Source organism: Nerophis ophidion, linkage group LG08 (assembly GCF_033978795.1).
Source record: "Nerophis ophidion isolate RoL-2023_Sa linkage group LG08, RoL_Noph_v1.0, whole genome shotgun sequence".
In the NCBI taxonomy this organism is placed as follows: Eukaryota; Metazoa; Chordata; class Actinopteri; order Syngnathiformes; family Syngnathidae; genus Nerophis; species Nerophis ophidion.
In genome coordinates, this window is record NC_084618.1 from 13,553,366 (window position 1) to 13,571,891 (window position 18,526).

An 18,526-nucleotide genomic window follows, 5' to 3' on the forward strand; every position below is an offset into this window, starting at 1 on the left:
CACATGATTCTCCATTTGTCCCAGGAATCTCTCACGTACCCCGCAGCAATGGTTCCATCAGGGCAGCCAGGCTCCTCCGAACCTCTTTTCCTCTTCGAAAAGACCTTGTCAATTGCGTCGAGAGTCCAGCTGATCATATCCATGCCTGATGTTTAGATTTGAGGACAGCGCAAAGAAAGAGGCTTCAAAAAAGTTCCGGCAAGACAAAAACAAAGGGAGCAAGCTGGGAGAAGAGGGAACGGGGAAAAAATGCGACCGCCCTCACCAGAGGCAAGACAGGAAAGCATTTGTATTTGTACAACCTTTCAATGGTCAACTAAACAACATGGTTAAAATGTGTTAAACAGCTGCTAGCGACCAGTTCCGACACACTCAAACACAAAGCGTGGTTCATTTCCACGCCGTTTGCAATGAAGCACATCGACATAACCCCTCAATGTCTGAAACCACTTGCCACAAAAATACAAGGAAACATCTCGTTAGCCAAAAGTCAATTAAGCTTGTGCTTTAACACAAACCCCTAAAAGAATTAAAGTATGCTGTACATTTAAATGTACATTCTGCAAAATCTTTAGTTTAGACAGAGTATAAGATTGCATGTGCAGTATTTGCGAATGCATTTGAAAAAAATGTGTATGTACATTTTCACAGCAAAGTCTTGTGTTTTCTACGTTGTATAACCATAGTCATTTAGGTCAGTGTTTTTCAACCACCGTGCCGCGGCACACTAATGTGCCGTGAGATGCAGTCTGGTGTGGCGTGGGAGATCATGTAATTTCACCTATTTGGGTTAAAAATATTTTTTTGCAAACCAGAAATATTAGTCTGCAAATTATGCGTGGTTGTGGAGCTCAGCGGAGTAACCGTGTGATACTCTTCCATATCAGTAGGTGGCAGCCGGTAGGCAGCGTGCAGGTAAAAAGGTGTCTAATGCTTAAACCAAAAATAAACAAAAGGTGAGTGCCTCTATGAAAAGGCATTGAAGCTAAGAGAAGGCTATGCAGAACGAAACTACAACTGAACTGGCTACAAAGTAAAAAAAAAAAAAAACAGAATGCTGGACGACAGCAAAGACTTACTGAACATGACCTGACAATCAACAATGTCCCCACAAAGAAGGATAACAACAACTGAAACATTCTTGATTGCTAAAACTGTCATGACGTGGACTATGGTGTGATTTTTTTTTTTTTTTTTTCCCGGGTGCAAAGCGACTAATCTTAACTCGAAAAAAGGAACAAACGAAAGGCGCTCACAGTGGAGGTAGGAAACTTGGCTATGAAAACAAAAACACGCACAAAGGCAAAACTATGGACATAAAACAAAACTTGCAAACTATGGCATCAATTAAGAAAACGTACTTACTTACATGAAAAAGAGCAGCATGGATCATCAGCATGAATAACAAGGGTGTGTAGAGGCTGACTGCCTGGCAACTACAGGCTTAAATTGTGCTGTGGTGCTTGAAAACAGGTGCGTGAGTCGTGAGGACAGGTGAACTGATTGGTAGGCATGGAAACAAAAACAATGGAGTGAAAGAACAGGAACTAATGGAGTCTTGAGGTAATCTAACACAACTAAACAAAACATGATCACAAAGTAGATGCGGGGAATATCGCTCAAAGGAAGACATGACATTTCTACAGGAAGCACCAAAATAGGAGCGCAAGACAAGAGGGATGGCGTGGGCCAGTGGTAGAGTGGCCGTGCGCAACCCGAGGGTCGCTGGTTCAATCCCCACCTAGTACCAACCTCGTTGTGTCCTTGAGCAAGACACTTCACCCTTGTTCCTGATGGGTGCTGGTTAGCGCCTTGCTTGGCAGCTCCCTCCATCAGTGTGTGAATGTGTGTGTGAATGTGGAAGTAGTGTCAAAGCGCTTTGAGTACCTTGAAGGTAGAAAAGTATCATTTATCATTTATTTAACTAAAACACTACACACAGGAAAACAGCAAAAAACTCAATAAGTCAGGGTGTGATGTGACAGGTGGTGACAGTACACCTACTTTGAGACAAGATCTACATTGATGCATGCTTGGTTATGGTTTAAAGTCGTATCCAAGACTTTTTACTGTCAACTGAGTTTCATTTTTTAATGATTTCTGCTACTGGTGTGCCTACGGATTTTTGTCAACGCCAAAAAATGTGCCTTGGCTCAAAAAAGGTTGAAAAACACTGATTTAGGTTATCTACTGTTTCTCGGTATGCAGGAATCCGCTGCATTTACCACTCTGATCAACTATTGGTTTAACTCTTATCTTACTGATAGGATGCAGTGTGTCTCCCATAACAATGTGACCTCGGACTACGTTAAGGTAACGTGTGGAGTTCCCCAGGGTTCGGTCCTTGGCCCTGCACTCTTCAGCATCTACATGCTGCCACTAGGTGACATCATACGCAAATACGGTATTAGCTTTCACTGTTATGCTGATGACACCCAACTCTACATGCCCCTAAAGCTGACCAACACGCCGGACTGTAGTCAGCTGGAGGCGTGTCTTAATGAAATTAAACAATGGATGTCCGCTAATTTTTTGCAACTTAATGCCCAAAAAACGGAAATGCTGATTATCGGTCCTGCTAGACACCGACCTCTATTTAATAATACAACTCTAACATTTGACAACCAAATAATTAAACAAGGCGACACGGTAAAGAATCTGGGTATTATCTTCGACCCAACTCTCTCCTTTGAGGCACACATTAAAAGCGTTACTAAAATGGCCTTCTTTCATCTCCGTAATATCGCTAAAATTCGCTCCATTCTGTCCACTGAAGACGCTGAGATCATTATCCATGCGTTTGTTACGTCTCGTCTCGATTACTGTAACGTATTATTTTCGGGTCTCCCCATGTCTAGCATTAAAAGATTACAGTTGGTACAAAATGCGGCTGCTAGACTTTTGACAAGAACAAGAAAGTTTGATCACATTACGCCTGTACTGGCTCACCTGCACTGGCTTCCTTTGCACTTAAGATGTGACTTTAAGGTTTTACTACTTACGTATAAAATACTACACGGTCTAGCTCCATCCTATCTTGCCGATTGTATTGTACCATATGTCCCAGCAAGAAATCTGCGTTCAAAGGACTCCGGCTTATTAGTGATTCCCAAAGCCCCAAAAAAGTCTGCGGGCTATAGAGCGTTTTCCGTTCGGGCTCCAGTACTCTGGAATGCCCTCCCGGTAACAGTTCGAGATGCCACCTCAGTAGAAGCATTTAAGTCTCACCTTAAAACTCATTTGTATACTCTAGCCTTTAAATAGACTCCCTTTTTAGACCAGTTGATCTGCCGTTTCTTTTCTTTTTCTTCTATGTCCCACTCTCCCTTGTGGAGGCGGTCCGGTCCGATCCGGTGGCCATGTACTGCTTGCCTGTGTATCGGCTGGGGACATCTCTGCGCTGCTGATCCGCCTCCGCTTGTGATGGTTTCCTGCTGGCTCCGCTGTGAACGGGACTCTCGCTGCTGTGTTGGATCCGTTTTGGACTGGACTCTCGCGACTGTGTTGGATCCATTGTGGATTGAACTCTCACAGTATCATGTTAGACCCGCTCGACATCCATTGCTTTCCTCCTCTCTAAGGTTCTCATAGTCATCATTGTCACCGACGTCCCACTGGGTGTGAGTTTTCCTTGCCCTTATGTGGGCCTACCGAGGATGTGGTAGTGGTTTGTGCAGCCCTTTGAGACACTAGTGATTTAGGGCTATATAAGTAAACATTGATTGATTGATTGATTTTACCGTGTTTTACTGTTGCCATTTAACAATTTTTAACGGTCATTTTTTTTACGGTTCGGCCCAGTGTTGATCGGAACTAAAAAGGTAACATCAAACCAACTGGGAACCAATCGGCATACGTGCAAGACGGCGCCAGGTATCAAAATCCTCGAATTATATGAAGGAATTAAGCAAAAACGCTAGCATGCATATGATCTTCGAACATCACAGCACTCATCGTCATGGTAAATGATAAATGGGTTGTACTTGTATAGCGCTTTTCTACCTTCAAAGTACTCAAAGCGTTTTGACACTATTTCCACATTCAGCCATTCACACACTGATGGCGGGAGCTGCCATGCAAGGCCTTAACCACGACCCATCAGGAGCAAGGGTGTAGTATTTTGCTCAAGGACACAACGGACGTGACAAGGTTGGTAGAATGTGGGGATCAAACCAGGAACCCTCACGTTGCTGCCACTGTGCCACGCAGTCCCCGTGTCACGCATGTAGAAGATGGGGGTTTGGAAACATCTCCACCGGACTCAGAAATGCGGCAGACCATTAAGTCAAAAACCCAGGCACAGGCTGTAGCTTATAGCCCAGTGTTTTTTAACCACTGTGCCGCGGCACACTAGTGTGCCGTGAGATATTGTCTGGTGTGCCGTGGAAAATCATGCAACTCCACCTACTTGGTCCCAAAAATATTCTTTGCAAAACCCATTCATCCATCCATCTTCTTCCGCTTATCCAAGGCCGGGTCGCGGGGGCAGCAGCCTAAGCAGGGAAACCCAGACTTCCCTCTCCCCAGCTACTTCGTCCAGCTCCCCTGAGCACTTGCCGGGCAAGCCGAGAGACATAGTCTTCCCAACATGTCCTGGGTCTTCCCCTTGGCCTCCAACCGGTCGGAAGTGCCTGAAACACAAATTAATATAATCCGCAAATAATGCGCCGTTGCTTATTGTCTGTGCTGTGTAAAACTCGGCAGGGTAACCACGTTATAGTCCATGTCAATAGGTGGCAGCAGAAGGGGGAAGACGGAGGCAGGGTGCAGGTAAAAAGGTATGTAATGCTCATACATGCCAACCTTGAGACCTCCGAATTCGGGAGATGGGGCGAGGGTTGAGGTGGGCAGGGTTGCGGGGGCGGGGTTTGGTGGTAGCAGGGGTGTATATTGTAGTGTCCCGGAAAAGTTAGTGCTGCAAGGGTTTCTGGGTATTTGTTCTGTTCTGTTACGTTGCCGATGTTCTCCCGAAATGTGTTTGTCATTCTTGTTCGGTGTGGGTTCACAGTGTGGCGCATATTTGTAACAGTGTTAAAGTTGTTTATACGGCCACCCTCAGCGTGACCTGTATGGCTTTTGACCAAGTATGCCTTGCATTCACTTGTGTGTATGTGAAAAGCCGTGGATATTATGTGACTGGGCCGGCATGCAAAGGCACGCCACCAATATTTTTGTCTGGGTGGAAATCGGAAGAAATTTGGGAGATTGGTTGCCCCGGGAGATTTTCGGGAGGGGCACTGAAATTTGTGAGTCCCCGGGAAAATTATGATTGTTGGCAAGTTTGATTCGGAAACGCAACTACTCTGTACTTCTCCCTACGTCCGTCTACCACTCCATACAACGGCGTTTTAAAAAAACGTTCTTTTTACTAATTTGAATCCGATACCGATCATTTCCGATATTACATTTTAAAGCATTTATCGGCCGAAAATATCGGCAGTCCGATATCATCAGACATCTCTAATTTGTATGATTGTTTTGCTCAACAAAATGTGTTTAATCATGTCATTTTGAACACTTTATATACAAACCCCGTTTCCATATGAGTTGGGGAAATGTGTTAGATGTAAATATAAACTGAATACAATAATTTGCAAATCGTTTTCAACCCATATTCAGTTGAATATGTTACAAAGACAACATATTTGATGTTAAAACTGATAAACATTTTTTTTTTTTTTTTTGCAAATAATCATTAACTTCAGAATTTGATGCCAGCAACACGTGACAAAGAAGTTGGGAAAGGTGGCAAGACCTACTGATTAAGTTGAGGAATGCTCATCAAACACTTATTTAGAACATCCCACAGGTGTGCAGGCTAAATTGGGAACAGGTGGGTGCCATGATTGGGTATAAAAGCAGCTTCCATGAAATGCTAAGTAATTCACAAACAAGGATGGGGCGAGGGTCACCAATGTGTAAGCAAACTGTTGAACAGTTTTAGAACAACATTTCTCAGCGAGCTATTGCAAGGAATTTAGGGATTTTACCATCTACGGTCCTTAAAATCATCAAAAGGTTAAGAGAATCTGGAGAAATCACTGCACGTAAGCGATGATATTACGGACCTTTGATCCCTCAGGCGGTACTGCATCAAAAACCGACATCAGTGTGTAAAGGATATCACCACATGGGCTCAGGAACACTTAATAAAACCACTGTAAGTAACTACAGTTGGTCGCTACATCTGCAAGTTAAAACTGTACTATGCAAAGCGAAAGCCATTTATCAACAACACCCAGGTACGCCGCCGGCTTTGCTGGGCCCGAGCTTATCTAAGATGGACTGATGCAAAGTGGAAAAGTGTTCCGTGGTCTGACGAGTCCACATTTCAAACTATATTTGGAAACTGTGGACGTGGTGTCTTCCGGAACAAAGAGGGAAAAAAACATCCGGATTGTTTTAGGTGCAAAGTTCAAAATCCAGCATCTGTGATGGTATGGGGGTGCATTAGTGCCCAAGGCATGGGTAACTTACACATCTGTGAAGGCACCATTAAGGCTGAATGGTCCATACAGGTTTTGGAGCAACATATGTTGTTATCTAAGCAACGTTATCATGGACGCCCCTGCTTATTTCAGCAAAACAATCCCAAGCCACGTGTTACAACAGCGTGGCTTCATAGTAAAAGAGTGCCGGTACTTTCCTGGCCCGCTTGCAGTCCAGACATGTCTCCCATCAAGAATATGTGGTGCATTATGAAGCGTAAAATACGACAACAAAACCCCGGACTGTGTAACAACTTAAGCTGTACATCAAACAAGAATAGTAAAGAATTCCACTTTTAAAGGTTCAACAATTAGTTTCCTCAGTTATTGAGTGTTGTTGAAAGAAAATGTGATGTAACACACTGGTGAACATGCCCTTTCCCAACTACTTTGGCACGTGTTGCAGCCATGAAATTCTAAGTTAATTATTATTTGCCAAAAAAAATAAAGTTTATGAGTTTGAACAATAAATATGTTGTCTTTGTAGTGCATTCAACTGAATATGGGTTGAAAAGGATTTGCAAATCATTGTATTCCGTTTATATTTACATCTAACACAATTTCCCAACTCATATGGAAACGGGGTTTGTATAATATTTTCAGTAATAACGTATCAATTCCTTCTTTTTAGGCCCAGGATGTACTACGGGGAGCAGTACAACGAGAGCCGCTTTTACGTCCTGCACCAGGACTTCCTCCGATACTTGCGGAACAGGTCAACATAACACGGACGTTTACCGGTTTTACGGCGGCTGACGGGGGCGAACGCTTACTCGGTGACGCAGTTTGAGCGTTGGCCCTGCTTGGGCCGCACCATACTGAAGCAGAATGAGTCAACCGCACCAGGCAAGAATTTTTTAAAAACATTATCTAAATGACGGACATTTATCCACGAAAATATGGACGAGCTGCCGATGGTGAAGTAGTACAAACAACTACAGCAGTTTTATGAAGTCTTGTAATAATAATTTAGAACTTGTACCTTGGAGAGTATTTTCAAGACCATCAGCAGTTTCTCCATATTTTCATGAATACATTATTTTTAACATTCTTGGTTGGTGTTATGGATTCATCCTACTTCAGTATGGTGCAGACCAGCAGTGCTACGCACCAACTGCTTCCCTCAAATGACCTAGCTACACGCTCTGTCTGTCTTCAATGATTTACTTCCTTAAAGGGGAACATTATCACCAGACCTATGTAAGCGTCAATATATACCTTGATGGTGCAGAAAAAAGACCATCTATTTTTTTTAACCGATTTCCGAACTCTAAATGGGTGAATTTTGGCGAATTAAACGCCTTTCTGTTAATCGCGCTGGAGGCGATGACGTCAGAATGGGACGTCGCCGAGGTAACACACCCGCCATTTTCATTTTCAACACATTACAAACACCGGCTCTAAGCTCTGTTATTTTCCGTTTTTTGGACTATTTTTTGGAACCTTGGAGACATCATGCCTTGTCGGTGTGTTGTCGGAGGGTGTAACAACACTAACAGGGAGGGATTCAAGTTGCACCACTGGCCCGAAGATGCCGCCAGACCCCTATTGAATGTGCCAGACTGTCTCCACATTTGACCGGCGATGCTAAGGCAGACATGGCACAGAGATGTATGGATAACCTGCATATGCATTTGCAACAATAGTCAACGAAATCACAAAGGTGAGTTTTGTTGATTTTGACTGCCAGCTAATTGATGCTCACATGCTACGCTAATCGATGCTAACATGCTATTTACCGGCGGTGCTAAAGCAGACATGGAACAGAGATGTATGGATAACATGCAGATGCATTTGCAACTATATTACGTTTCCTTCCACCCACATTTAATGCGAAACAAACACTTACCAATCGACGGATTTAAGTAGCTCCAGTGTCAAAAGATGCGAAAGTCCTGATCGTTGGTCCGCACATTTTACCGGCGATGCTAACGCAGCTATTCGGCCATGCTATGGCTATGAATAGCGTCAATAGCTATTCGCTCAATAGCTTCAGTTTCTTCTTCAATATTTTCATACTCCAACCATCTGTTTCAATACATGCGTAATCTGTTGAATCGCTTAAGTCGCTGAAATCCGAGTTTGAATCCGAGCTAATTTCGCCATTTTCATTTTCAACACACTACAAACACCGGGTCTCAGCTCTGTTATTTGCCATTTTTTGGACTATTTTTTTAACCTTGGAGACATCATGCCTTGTCGGTGTGTTGTCGGAGGGTGTAACAACACTAACAGGGAGGGATTCAAGTTGCACCACTGGCCCGAAGATGCCAAAGTGTCTGCCGCCAGACCCCCATTGAATGTGCCAGAGTGTCTCCACATTTTACCGGCGATGCTAAAACAGACATGGCACAGAGATGTATGGATAACCTGCAAATGCATTTGCAACGATAGTCAATGAAATCACAAAGGTGAGTTTTGTTGATGTTGACTGCCAGCTAATCGATGCTAACATGCTATTTACCGGCAGTGCTAAAGCAGACATGGCACAGAGATGTATGGATAACCTGTAGATGCATTTGCAACTATATTACCTTTCCTTCCACCCACATTTAATGCGAAACAAACACTTACCAATCGACAGATTTAAGTTGCTCCAGTGTCACAAGATGCGAAAGACCTGATCGTTTGGTCCGCACATTTTACCGGCGATGCTAACGCAGCTATTCGGCCATGCTATGGCTATGAATAGCGTCAATAGCTATTCGCTCAATAGCTTCAGTTTATTCTTCAATATTTTCATACTTCAACCATCTGTTTCAATACATGCGTAATCTGTTGAATCGCTTAAGTCGCTGAAATCCGAGTTTGAATCCGAGCTAATGTCGCCATTTTCATTTTCAACACACTACAAACACCGGGTCTCAGCTCTGTTATTTTCCGTTTTTTGGACTATTTTTTGGAACCTTGGAGACATCATGCCTTGTCGGTGTGTTGTCGGAGGGTGTAACAACACTAACAGGGAGGGATTCAAGTTGCACCACTGGCCCGAAGATGCCAAAGTGTCTGCCGCCAGACCCCCATTGAATGTGGTGGAGTGTCTCCACATTTGACCGGCGATGCTAAGGCAGACATGGCACATAGAGGTATGGATAACATGCAGATGCATTTGCAACGATAGTCAACGAAATCACAAAGGTGAGTTTTGTTGATGTTGACTGCCAGCTAATCGATGCTAACATGCTATGCTAATCGATGCTAACATGCTATTTACCGGCGATGCTAAGGCAGACATGGAACAGAGATGTATGGATAACCTGCAGATGCATTTGCAACGATAGTCAACGAAATCACAAAGGTGAGTTTTGTTGATGTTGACTGCCAGCTAATCGATGCTAACATGCTATTTACCGGCGGTGCTAAAGCAGACATGGAACAGAGATGTATGGATAACCTGCAGATGCATTTGCAACGATAGTCAACGAAATCACAAAGGTGAGTTTTGTTGATGTTGACTGCCAGCTAATCGATGCTAACATGCTATTTACCGGCGATGCTAAGGCAGACATGGCACAGAGATGTATGGATAACCTGCAGATGCATTTGCAACGATAGTCAACGAAATCACAAAGGTGAGTTTTGTTGATGTTGACTGCCAGCTAATCGATGCTAACATGCTATTTACCGGCGATGCTAAGGCAGAAATGGCACAGAGATGTATGGATAACCTGCAGATGCATTTGCAACGATAGTCAACGAAATCACAAAGGTGAGTTTTGTTGATGTTGACTGCCAGCTAATCGATGCTAACATGCTATTTACCGGCAGTGCTAAAGCAGACATGGCACAGAGATGTATGGATAACTTGTAGATGCATTTGCAACTATATTACGTTTCCTTCCACCCACATTTAATGCGAAACAAACACTTACCAATCGACGGATTTAAGTTGCTCCAGTGTCAAAAGATGCGAAAGACCTGATCGTTTGGTCCGCACATTTTACCGGCGATGCTAACGCAGCTATTCGGCCATGCTATGGCTATGAATAGCGTCAATAGCTATTCGCTCAATAGCTTCAGTTTCTTCTTCAATACTTTCATACTCCAACCATCTGTTTCAATACCTGCATAATCTGTTAAATCGCTTAAGTCGCTGAAATCTGAGTTTGAATCCGAGCTAATGTCGCCATTTTCATTTTCAACACACTACAAACACCGGGTCTCAGCTCTGTTATTTTCCGTTTTTTGGACTATTTTTTGGAACCTTGGAGACATCATGCCTTGTCGGTGTGTTGTCGGAGGGTGTAACAACACTAACAGGGAGGGATTCAAGTTGCACCACTGGCCTGAAGTTGTCAAAGTGTCTGCCGCCAGACCCCCATTGAATGTGCCAGAGTGTCTCCACATTTTACCGGCGATGCTAAGACAGACATGGCACAGAGATGTATGGATAACCTGCAAATGCATTTGCAACGATAGTCAACAAAATCACAAAGGTGAGTTTTGTTGATGTTGACTGCCAGCTAATTGATACTCACATGCTACGCTAATCAGTGCTAACATGCTATTTACCGGCGGTGCTAAAGCAGACATGGAACAGAGATGTATGGATAACATGCAGATGCATTTGCAACTATATTACGTTTCCTTCCACCCACATTTAATGCGAAACAAACACTTACCAATCGACGGATTTAAGTTGCCCCAGCGTCACAAGATGCGAAAGACCTGATCGTTTGGTCCGCACATTTTACCGGCGATGCTAACGCAGCTATTCGGCCATGCTATGGCTATGAATAGCGTCAATAGCTATTCGCTCAATAGCTTCAGTTTCTTCTTCAATATTTTCATACTCCAACCATCTGTTTCAATACATGCGTAATCTGTTGAATCGCTTAAATCGCTAAAATCCGAGTTTGAATCCGAGCTAATATCGCCATTTTCATTTTCAACACACTACAAACACCGGGTCTCAGCTCTGTTATTTTCCGTTTTTTGGACTATTTTTTGGAACCTTGGAGACATCATGCCTTGTCGGTGTGTTGTCGGAGGTTGTAACAACACTAACAGGGAGGGATTCAAGTTGCACCACTGGCCCGAAGATGCCAAAGTGTCTGCCGCCAGGCCCCCATTGAATGTACCAAAGTGGCTCCACATTTTACCGGCGATGCTAAGGCAGACATGGCACAGAGATGTATGGATAACCTGCAGATGCATTTGCAACGATAGTCAACGAAATCACAAAGGAGAGTTTTGTTGATGTTGACTGCCAGCTAATCGATGCTAACATGCTACGCTAATCGATGCTAACATGCTATTTACCGGCGGTGCTAAAGCAGACATGGCACAGAGATGTATGGATAACCTGCAGATGCATTTGCAACTATATTACGTTTCCTTCCACCCACATTTAATGCGAAACAAACACTTACCAATCGACGGATTTAAGTTGCTCCAGTGTCAAAAGATGCGAAAGTCCTGATCGTTTGGTCCACACATTTTACCGGCGATGCTAACGCAGCTATTCGGCCATGCTATGGCTATGAATAGCGTCAATAGCTATTCGCTCAATAGCTTCAGTTTCTTCTTCAATACTTTCATACTCCAACCATCTGTTTCAATACATGCGTAATCTGTTGAATCGCTTAAGTCGCTGAAATCCGAGTTTGAATCCGAGCTAATGTCACTATATCTTGCTGTGGTATTCCCATTGTTTGTTTACATTGGCAGCACTGTATGACGTCACATGGAAATTGCCAGTGTCTTCGCATAAAGCTGAAAATAAGGCACTTTAAAGCTTTATTTAGGGATATTCCGAGACCGGTAAAATTTAAAAAAAAAATAAAAAAAATACAACAAGCCACCGGGAACTGATTTTTATTGTTTTTAACCCCTTTGAAATTGTGATAATGTTCCCCTTTAACTCAACAAATATCATCTACTTCTCCTTCTCAGCTCTCTCCTCCACACTCACTTTCCTCCTTCCCATGCTTGGAAACGTTCGGCCCCTGTCTGCCATGCCAACGTACAAAACCCAAAACTAGTGAAGTTGTCACGTTGTGTAAATGGTGAATAAAAACAGAATACAAGGATTTGCGAATCCTTTTCAGCTTATATTCAATTGAAAAGACTGCAAAGACAAGATATTTAATGTTCAAACTGGAAAACTTTGTTATATTTTTCAATTTTAGCTCACTTGGAATTTGATGCCTGCAACATGTTTAAAAAAAGCTGGCATAAGTGGCAAAAAAGACTGAGGTATGCTCATCAAACACTTATTTGGATCATCCCACAGGTGAACAGGCTGATTGGGAACAGGTGGGTGCCGTGATTGGGTACGAAAGCGGCTTCCATGAAATGCTCAGTCATTCACAAACAAGGACAGGGTGAGGGTCACCACCTTGTGAACAAATGCATGTGCAAATTGTCACAACAGTTTAGGAACAACATTTCTCAGCAAGGAATTTAGGGATTTCACCATCTACGGTCCGTAATATCCTCAAAAGGTTCAGAGAATCTTTAGAAATCACTGCATGTAAGCGATGATATCACGGACCCTTGATCCCTCAGGCGGTACTGCATCAAAAAGTGACATCAGTGTGTAAAGGATATCGCCACATGGGCTCAGGAACCCTTCAGAAAACCACTGTCAGCAACTAATGATAATAATAATAATGGATTAGATTTATATTGCGCTTTTCTATTGTTATATACTCAAAGCGCTCACAGAGAAGTGGGAACCCATCATTCATTCACACCTGGTGGTGGTAAGCTACATCAGTAGCCACAGCTGCCCTGGGGTAGACTGACGGAAGCGTGGCTGCCAGTTTGCGCCTACGGCCCCCTTCGACCACCACCAATCATTCATTCATCATTCATTCACCAGTGTGAGCGGCACCGGGGGCAAAGGGTGAAGTGTCCTGCCCAAGGACACAAGGCAGCGACTTTGATGTCAATAGGTGGGAAGCGAACCTGCACCCCTCAGGTTTCTGGCACGGCCTCTCAACCCACTACGCCATGCCGCCCAATAACTATAGTTTGTTACTACATCTGTAAGTGCGAGTTAAAACTCTGCTATCAAAAGCGGAAGCCATTTATCAACAACACCCGGAATCGCCGCCGTCTTCGCAGGGCCCGAGCTCATCAAAGATGGACTGATACAAAGTGGAAAAGTGTTCTTAGGTCTGACGAGTCCACATTTCAAATTGTTTATGAAAACTGTGGACAAAGAGGAAAACAACCATCCGGATCGTTCTAGGCGCAAAGTTCAAAAGCCAGCACCTGTGATGGTATGGGGGTGTATTAGTGCCCAGGGCATGGGTAACTTACACATCTGTGAAGGCACCATTAATGCTGAAAGGTACATACAGGTTTTGGAGCAACACATGTTGGCATCCAAGCAACGTTATCATAGACGCCCCTGCTTATTTCAACAAGACGATGCCAAGCCACATGTTACAACAGCGTGGCTTCATAGTAAGAGTGCGGGTACTAAACTGGCCTGTCTGTAGTCCAGATATGTCCAATATGAAGCCTGAAATACCACAACTTGAACAACTTAAGCTGTATGTAAGAATTCCACCTGAAGAGCCTCAAAGATGTGTCTCCTCAGTTCCCAAATGTTTACTGAATGTTGTTAAAAGGAAATGCCCTTGTGACGTTTTTGCAATTCCACTTAAGTTACTCAGTTGTAACATTAAATATATCGTCTTTGCGGTCTATTCAATTGAATACAATGATTTGAAAAGTATTTTCAAATCATTCTATTCTGTTTCTATTTACGAGTTACAGAAGGTGCCAACTTCACTGGTTTTAGGTTTTGTTTATTCTCACTTGAAACAACTTTCCAACAGGTTCTTGTATTCTCCCAGCTTGGCAAAGAAGCATTGGGCAAGCTTCAGACCGACCACCGGTGCTATAACCATCTTCCTGGCTCTCCACACGTGTGACCAGGTGAGTGGATTTGACAAGGAGGACGTGCCCGTTATCGGCAAAGTCCTCATTCCTGGCAACAATATCCGTTGTCTCTCCAGGTGGATGCTTACGGTTTCATGACAGAAGACCACGCCAAATACTCCAACTACTATTACGAGAGGGAGCAGAAACACGTCCCCATGGTCTCCTCTCATGACATTTTGATGGAAATGAAACTCTGGAAGCAACTCCACGACGGCAAAGTCATACGTTTATATCAAAGACTTGAACAAAAACCTCTCATTTAACACGGCGCCAACATACTTAAAGTACCAGTATGGTCTGAAAACAAGTTGCCTCTATAATGAGGCTATGATCATATACAAACCCCGTTTCCATATGAGTTGGGAAATTGTGTTAGATGTAAATATAAACGGAATACAATGATTTGCAAGTCCTTTTCAACCCATATTCAGTTGAATATGCTACAAAGACAACATATTTGATGTTAAAACTCATAAACATTGTTTTTGTTGTTGCAAATAATCATTAACTTTAGAATTTGATGCCAGTAACACGTGACAAAGAAGTTGGGAAAGGTGGCAATAAATACTGATTATATATAAATACTCATCAAACACTTATTTGGAACATCCCACAGGTGTGCAGGCTAATTAGGAACAGGTGGGTGCCATGATTGGGTATAAAAGCAGCTTCCATGAAATGCGAAGTAATTCACAAACAAGGACGGAGCGAGGGTCACCACTTTGTAAGCAAATTGTCGAACAGTTTTAGAACAACATTTCTCAACGAGCTATTGCAAGGAATGTAGGGATTTTACCATCTACGGTCCGTAAAATCATCAAAAATTTCAGAGAATCTGGAGAAATCACTGCACGTAAGCGAGGATATTACGGACCTTTGATCCCTCAGGCGGTACTGCGTCAAAAACCGGCATCAGTGTGTAAAGGATATCACCACATGGGCTCAGGAACACTTCATAAAACCACTGTCAGTAACTACAGTTGGTCGCTACATCTGTAAGTGCATGTTAAAGTGAAGTGAAGTGAATTATATTTATATAGCGCTTTTTCTCTAGTGACTCAAAGCGCTTTACATAGTGAAACCCAATATCTAAGTTACATTTAAACCAGTGTGGGTGGCACCGGGAGCAGGTGGGTAAAGTGTCTTGCCCAAGGACACAACGGCAGTGACTACGATGGCGGAAGCGGGAATCGAACTTGCTTGCAACCCTCAAGTTGCTGGCACGGCCGCTCTACCAACCGAGCTATGCCGCCCCAAAGCTCTACTATACAAAGTGAACGCTATTTATCAACAACATCCAGAAACGCCGCCGGCTTCTCTGAGCCCGAGATAATCTAAGATGGACTAATGCAAAGTGGAAATGTGTTCTGTGGCCTGACGAGTCCACATTTCACATTATATTTGGAAGCTGTGGACGTGGTGTCCTCCGGAACAAAGAGAAAAATAACCATCCGGATTGTTATAGGTGCAAAGTTGAAAAGCCAGCATCTGTGATGGTATGGGGGTGTATTAGTGCCCAAGGCATGGGTAACTTACACATCTGTGAAGGCACCATTAATGCTGAATGGTCCATACAGGTTTTGGAGCAACATATGTTGTCATCCAAGCAACGTTATCATGGCCGCCCCTGCTTATTTTAGCAAAACAATGCCAAGCAACGTGTTACAACAGCGTGGCTTCGTAGCAAAAGAGTGCGGGTACTCTCCTGGCCCGCTTGCAGTCCAGACATGTCTCTCATCGAAAATGTGTGGCGCATTTTATAGTGTAAAATACGACAACAAGACCCCGGACTGTTGAACAACTTAAGCTGTACATAAAACAAGAATGGGAAAGAATTCCACTTGCAAAGCTTCAACAATTAGTTTCCTCAGTTCCCAAACGTTTATTGAGTGTTGTTAAAAGAAAAGGTGATGTAACACAGTGGTGAACATGCCTTTTCCCAACTACTTTGGCACGTGTTGCAGCCATGAAATTCTAAGTTAATTATTATTTGCAAAAAAATATAAAAGTTTATCAGTTTGAACATCAAATATGTTGTCTTTGTTGCATATTCAACTGAATATGGGTTGAAAAGGATTTGCAAATCATTGTATTTCGTTTATATTTACATCTAACACAATTTCCCAACTCATATGGAAACAGGGTTTGTATTTTTCCTGTAGGATGCCTCTTTGGGGGTGGTGTTCGTGTAGTGGAATTTCTGACCTTTTGTACCATATTTTGTGTCTGTCAAAGTCCGGAAAGAGAGCGAGGACACGACAGTAGTGGAATGTCTGCTCATTTCTCTTTTTGGGGCGGCGTGGCGCAGTGGTAGAGTGTCCGTGCGCAACCCGAGCGTCCCTGGTTCAATCCCCACCTAGCACCAACCTCGTCACGTCTGTTGTGTCCATAAGCAAGACACTTCACCCTTGCTCCTGATGGGTGCTGGTTGGCGCCTTGCATGGCAGCTCTCTCCATCAGTGTGTGAATGTGTGTGTGAATGGGTAAATGTGGAAGTAGTGTCAAAGCGCTTTGAGTACCTTGAAGGTAGAAAAGCGCTATACAAGTACAACCCATTTTATTTATTTATCCTTTTTTCTATTCTGAACCATTGAAGGACCATATGTGGGTGAGAGTTGAATATATGGTCGGTTTGACCATGCTACAAAATGTTTTGATTGTTTGTTATGGCTAAGGGATTCAAGGATGTTGCCGAACAAACAGGTCCAAAACAACGGGACCTTGACACATGAGGGAAACATATAAATGTAGACCAAGTCTGTGTGATTCGCATGATTCTCAACTCATCCAACTTCTCCGGGGGACGTTGTCCTCTGTTGTCCTCTGTGTTTTTTATACACTTTTATTTTTATTTTACTGTTTTAATTGATTTTACCCTTTAAAATAGTTTTTAATCATATTTGTTTTTATTTTGTTTTTATTGGTTTTATTTTTATTCATTTTTTCTTTTGTTCAGTCATTGGTGGAGCATAATATTGTTTTTAACATGGCTGTGCAGCACTTTGGAAACGTTATTGTTGTTTAAATGTGCTATATAAATAAAGTGGATTGGATTGGATTGCATGGACAATTCAATCCAACTTTGTACTTTTTGATTATGGGTAAATAAAACTTTTGTACTAAATTCACTTTTTGTTGCTGTTTAAGATTCGAACCAACCACCACATTCGCCATCTCGGGGGACGTAAAAGTTCTCCAGCGTGTCAGTCCATGGCCACGTTTGTCTACTACCAGGTGAGAGATGCATGAATTCTAATCTACAAACCCCGTTTCCATATGAGTTGGGAAATTGTGTTAGATGTAAATATAAATGGAATACAATGATTTGCAAATTCTTTTCAACCCATATTCAATTGAATCCACTACAAAGACAAGATATTTGATGTTCAAACACATCAACTTTATTTTTTCTTTGAAAATAATAAGTAACTTAGAATTTCATGGCTGCAACACGTGCCAAAGTAGTTGGGAAAGGGCATGTTCACCACTGTGTTACATCACCTTTTCTTTTAACAACACTCAATAAACGTTTGGGAACTGAGGAAACTAATTGTTGAAGCTTTGTAAGTGGAATTCTTTCCCTTTCTTGTTTTATGTAGTTTCAGTCGTTCAACAGTCCGGGGTCTCCGCTGTCGTATTTTACGCTTCATAATGCGCCACACATTTTCCATGGGAGACATGTCTGTACTGCAGGCGGGCCAGAAAAGTACCCGCACTCTTTTTTTTACGAAGCCACGCTTTTGTAACACGTGCTGAATGTGGCTTGGCATTGTCTTGCTGAAATAAGCAGGGGCGTCCATGAAAGAGATGGCACTTTGATGGCAGCATATGTTGTATATATATATATGTATGCATTTATATATATATATATGTATATGTATGTGTGTGTGTATATATATATATATATAAAAAAAACGCTCTCGACGCAAATCCCACAGGGGTGATGAAAGGATGGTCAGCGCCTTAGAGCTGCGGCCTACCACCACGACCCCGCACTCCCTTCCCTCTGTTGCTAGATATCTCGAGATGTACGGAGGTTTTTTTCCCACTCCCCACTGGTCCCCCTTAGGAGCCCAGTCAAGATTGTATTTTTTTACTCATCCTTCCCCTGCATTTTACCTTTTTCCCCATCTTTTACA

General features: G+C 42.9%; 1 protein-coding gene across 3 annotated transcripts in view; it reads left to right on the forward strand.

Moving 5' to 3' along the window:
• Positions 1–17,515, forward strand: part of LOC133557339 (alpha-N-acetylgalactosaminide alpha-2,6-sialyltransferase 1-like) — a 55,073-nt gene extending 37,558 nt beyond the window's left edge. For 2 of the 3 annotated variants that reach the window (XM_061907734.1, XM_061907733.1), the window contains exons 7-9: positions 7,120–7,203; positions 14,282–14,381; positions 14,462–17,515. In XM_061907734.1, the coding sequence (XP_061763718.1) occupies positions 7,120–7,203; positions 14,282–14,381; positions 14,462–14,650 (373 nt within the window). In that variant the 3' untranslated portion in view covers positions 14,651–17,515. The remainder of the gene's footprint in view (positions 1–7,119; positions 7,204–14,281; positions 14,382–14,461) is intronic. The other variant, XM_061907735.1, reaches the window with a different exon arrangement.
• Positions 17,516–18,526: the final 1,011 nt, after the last annotated feature.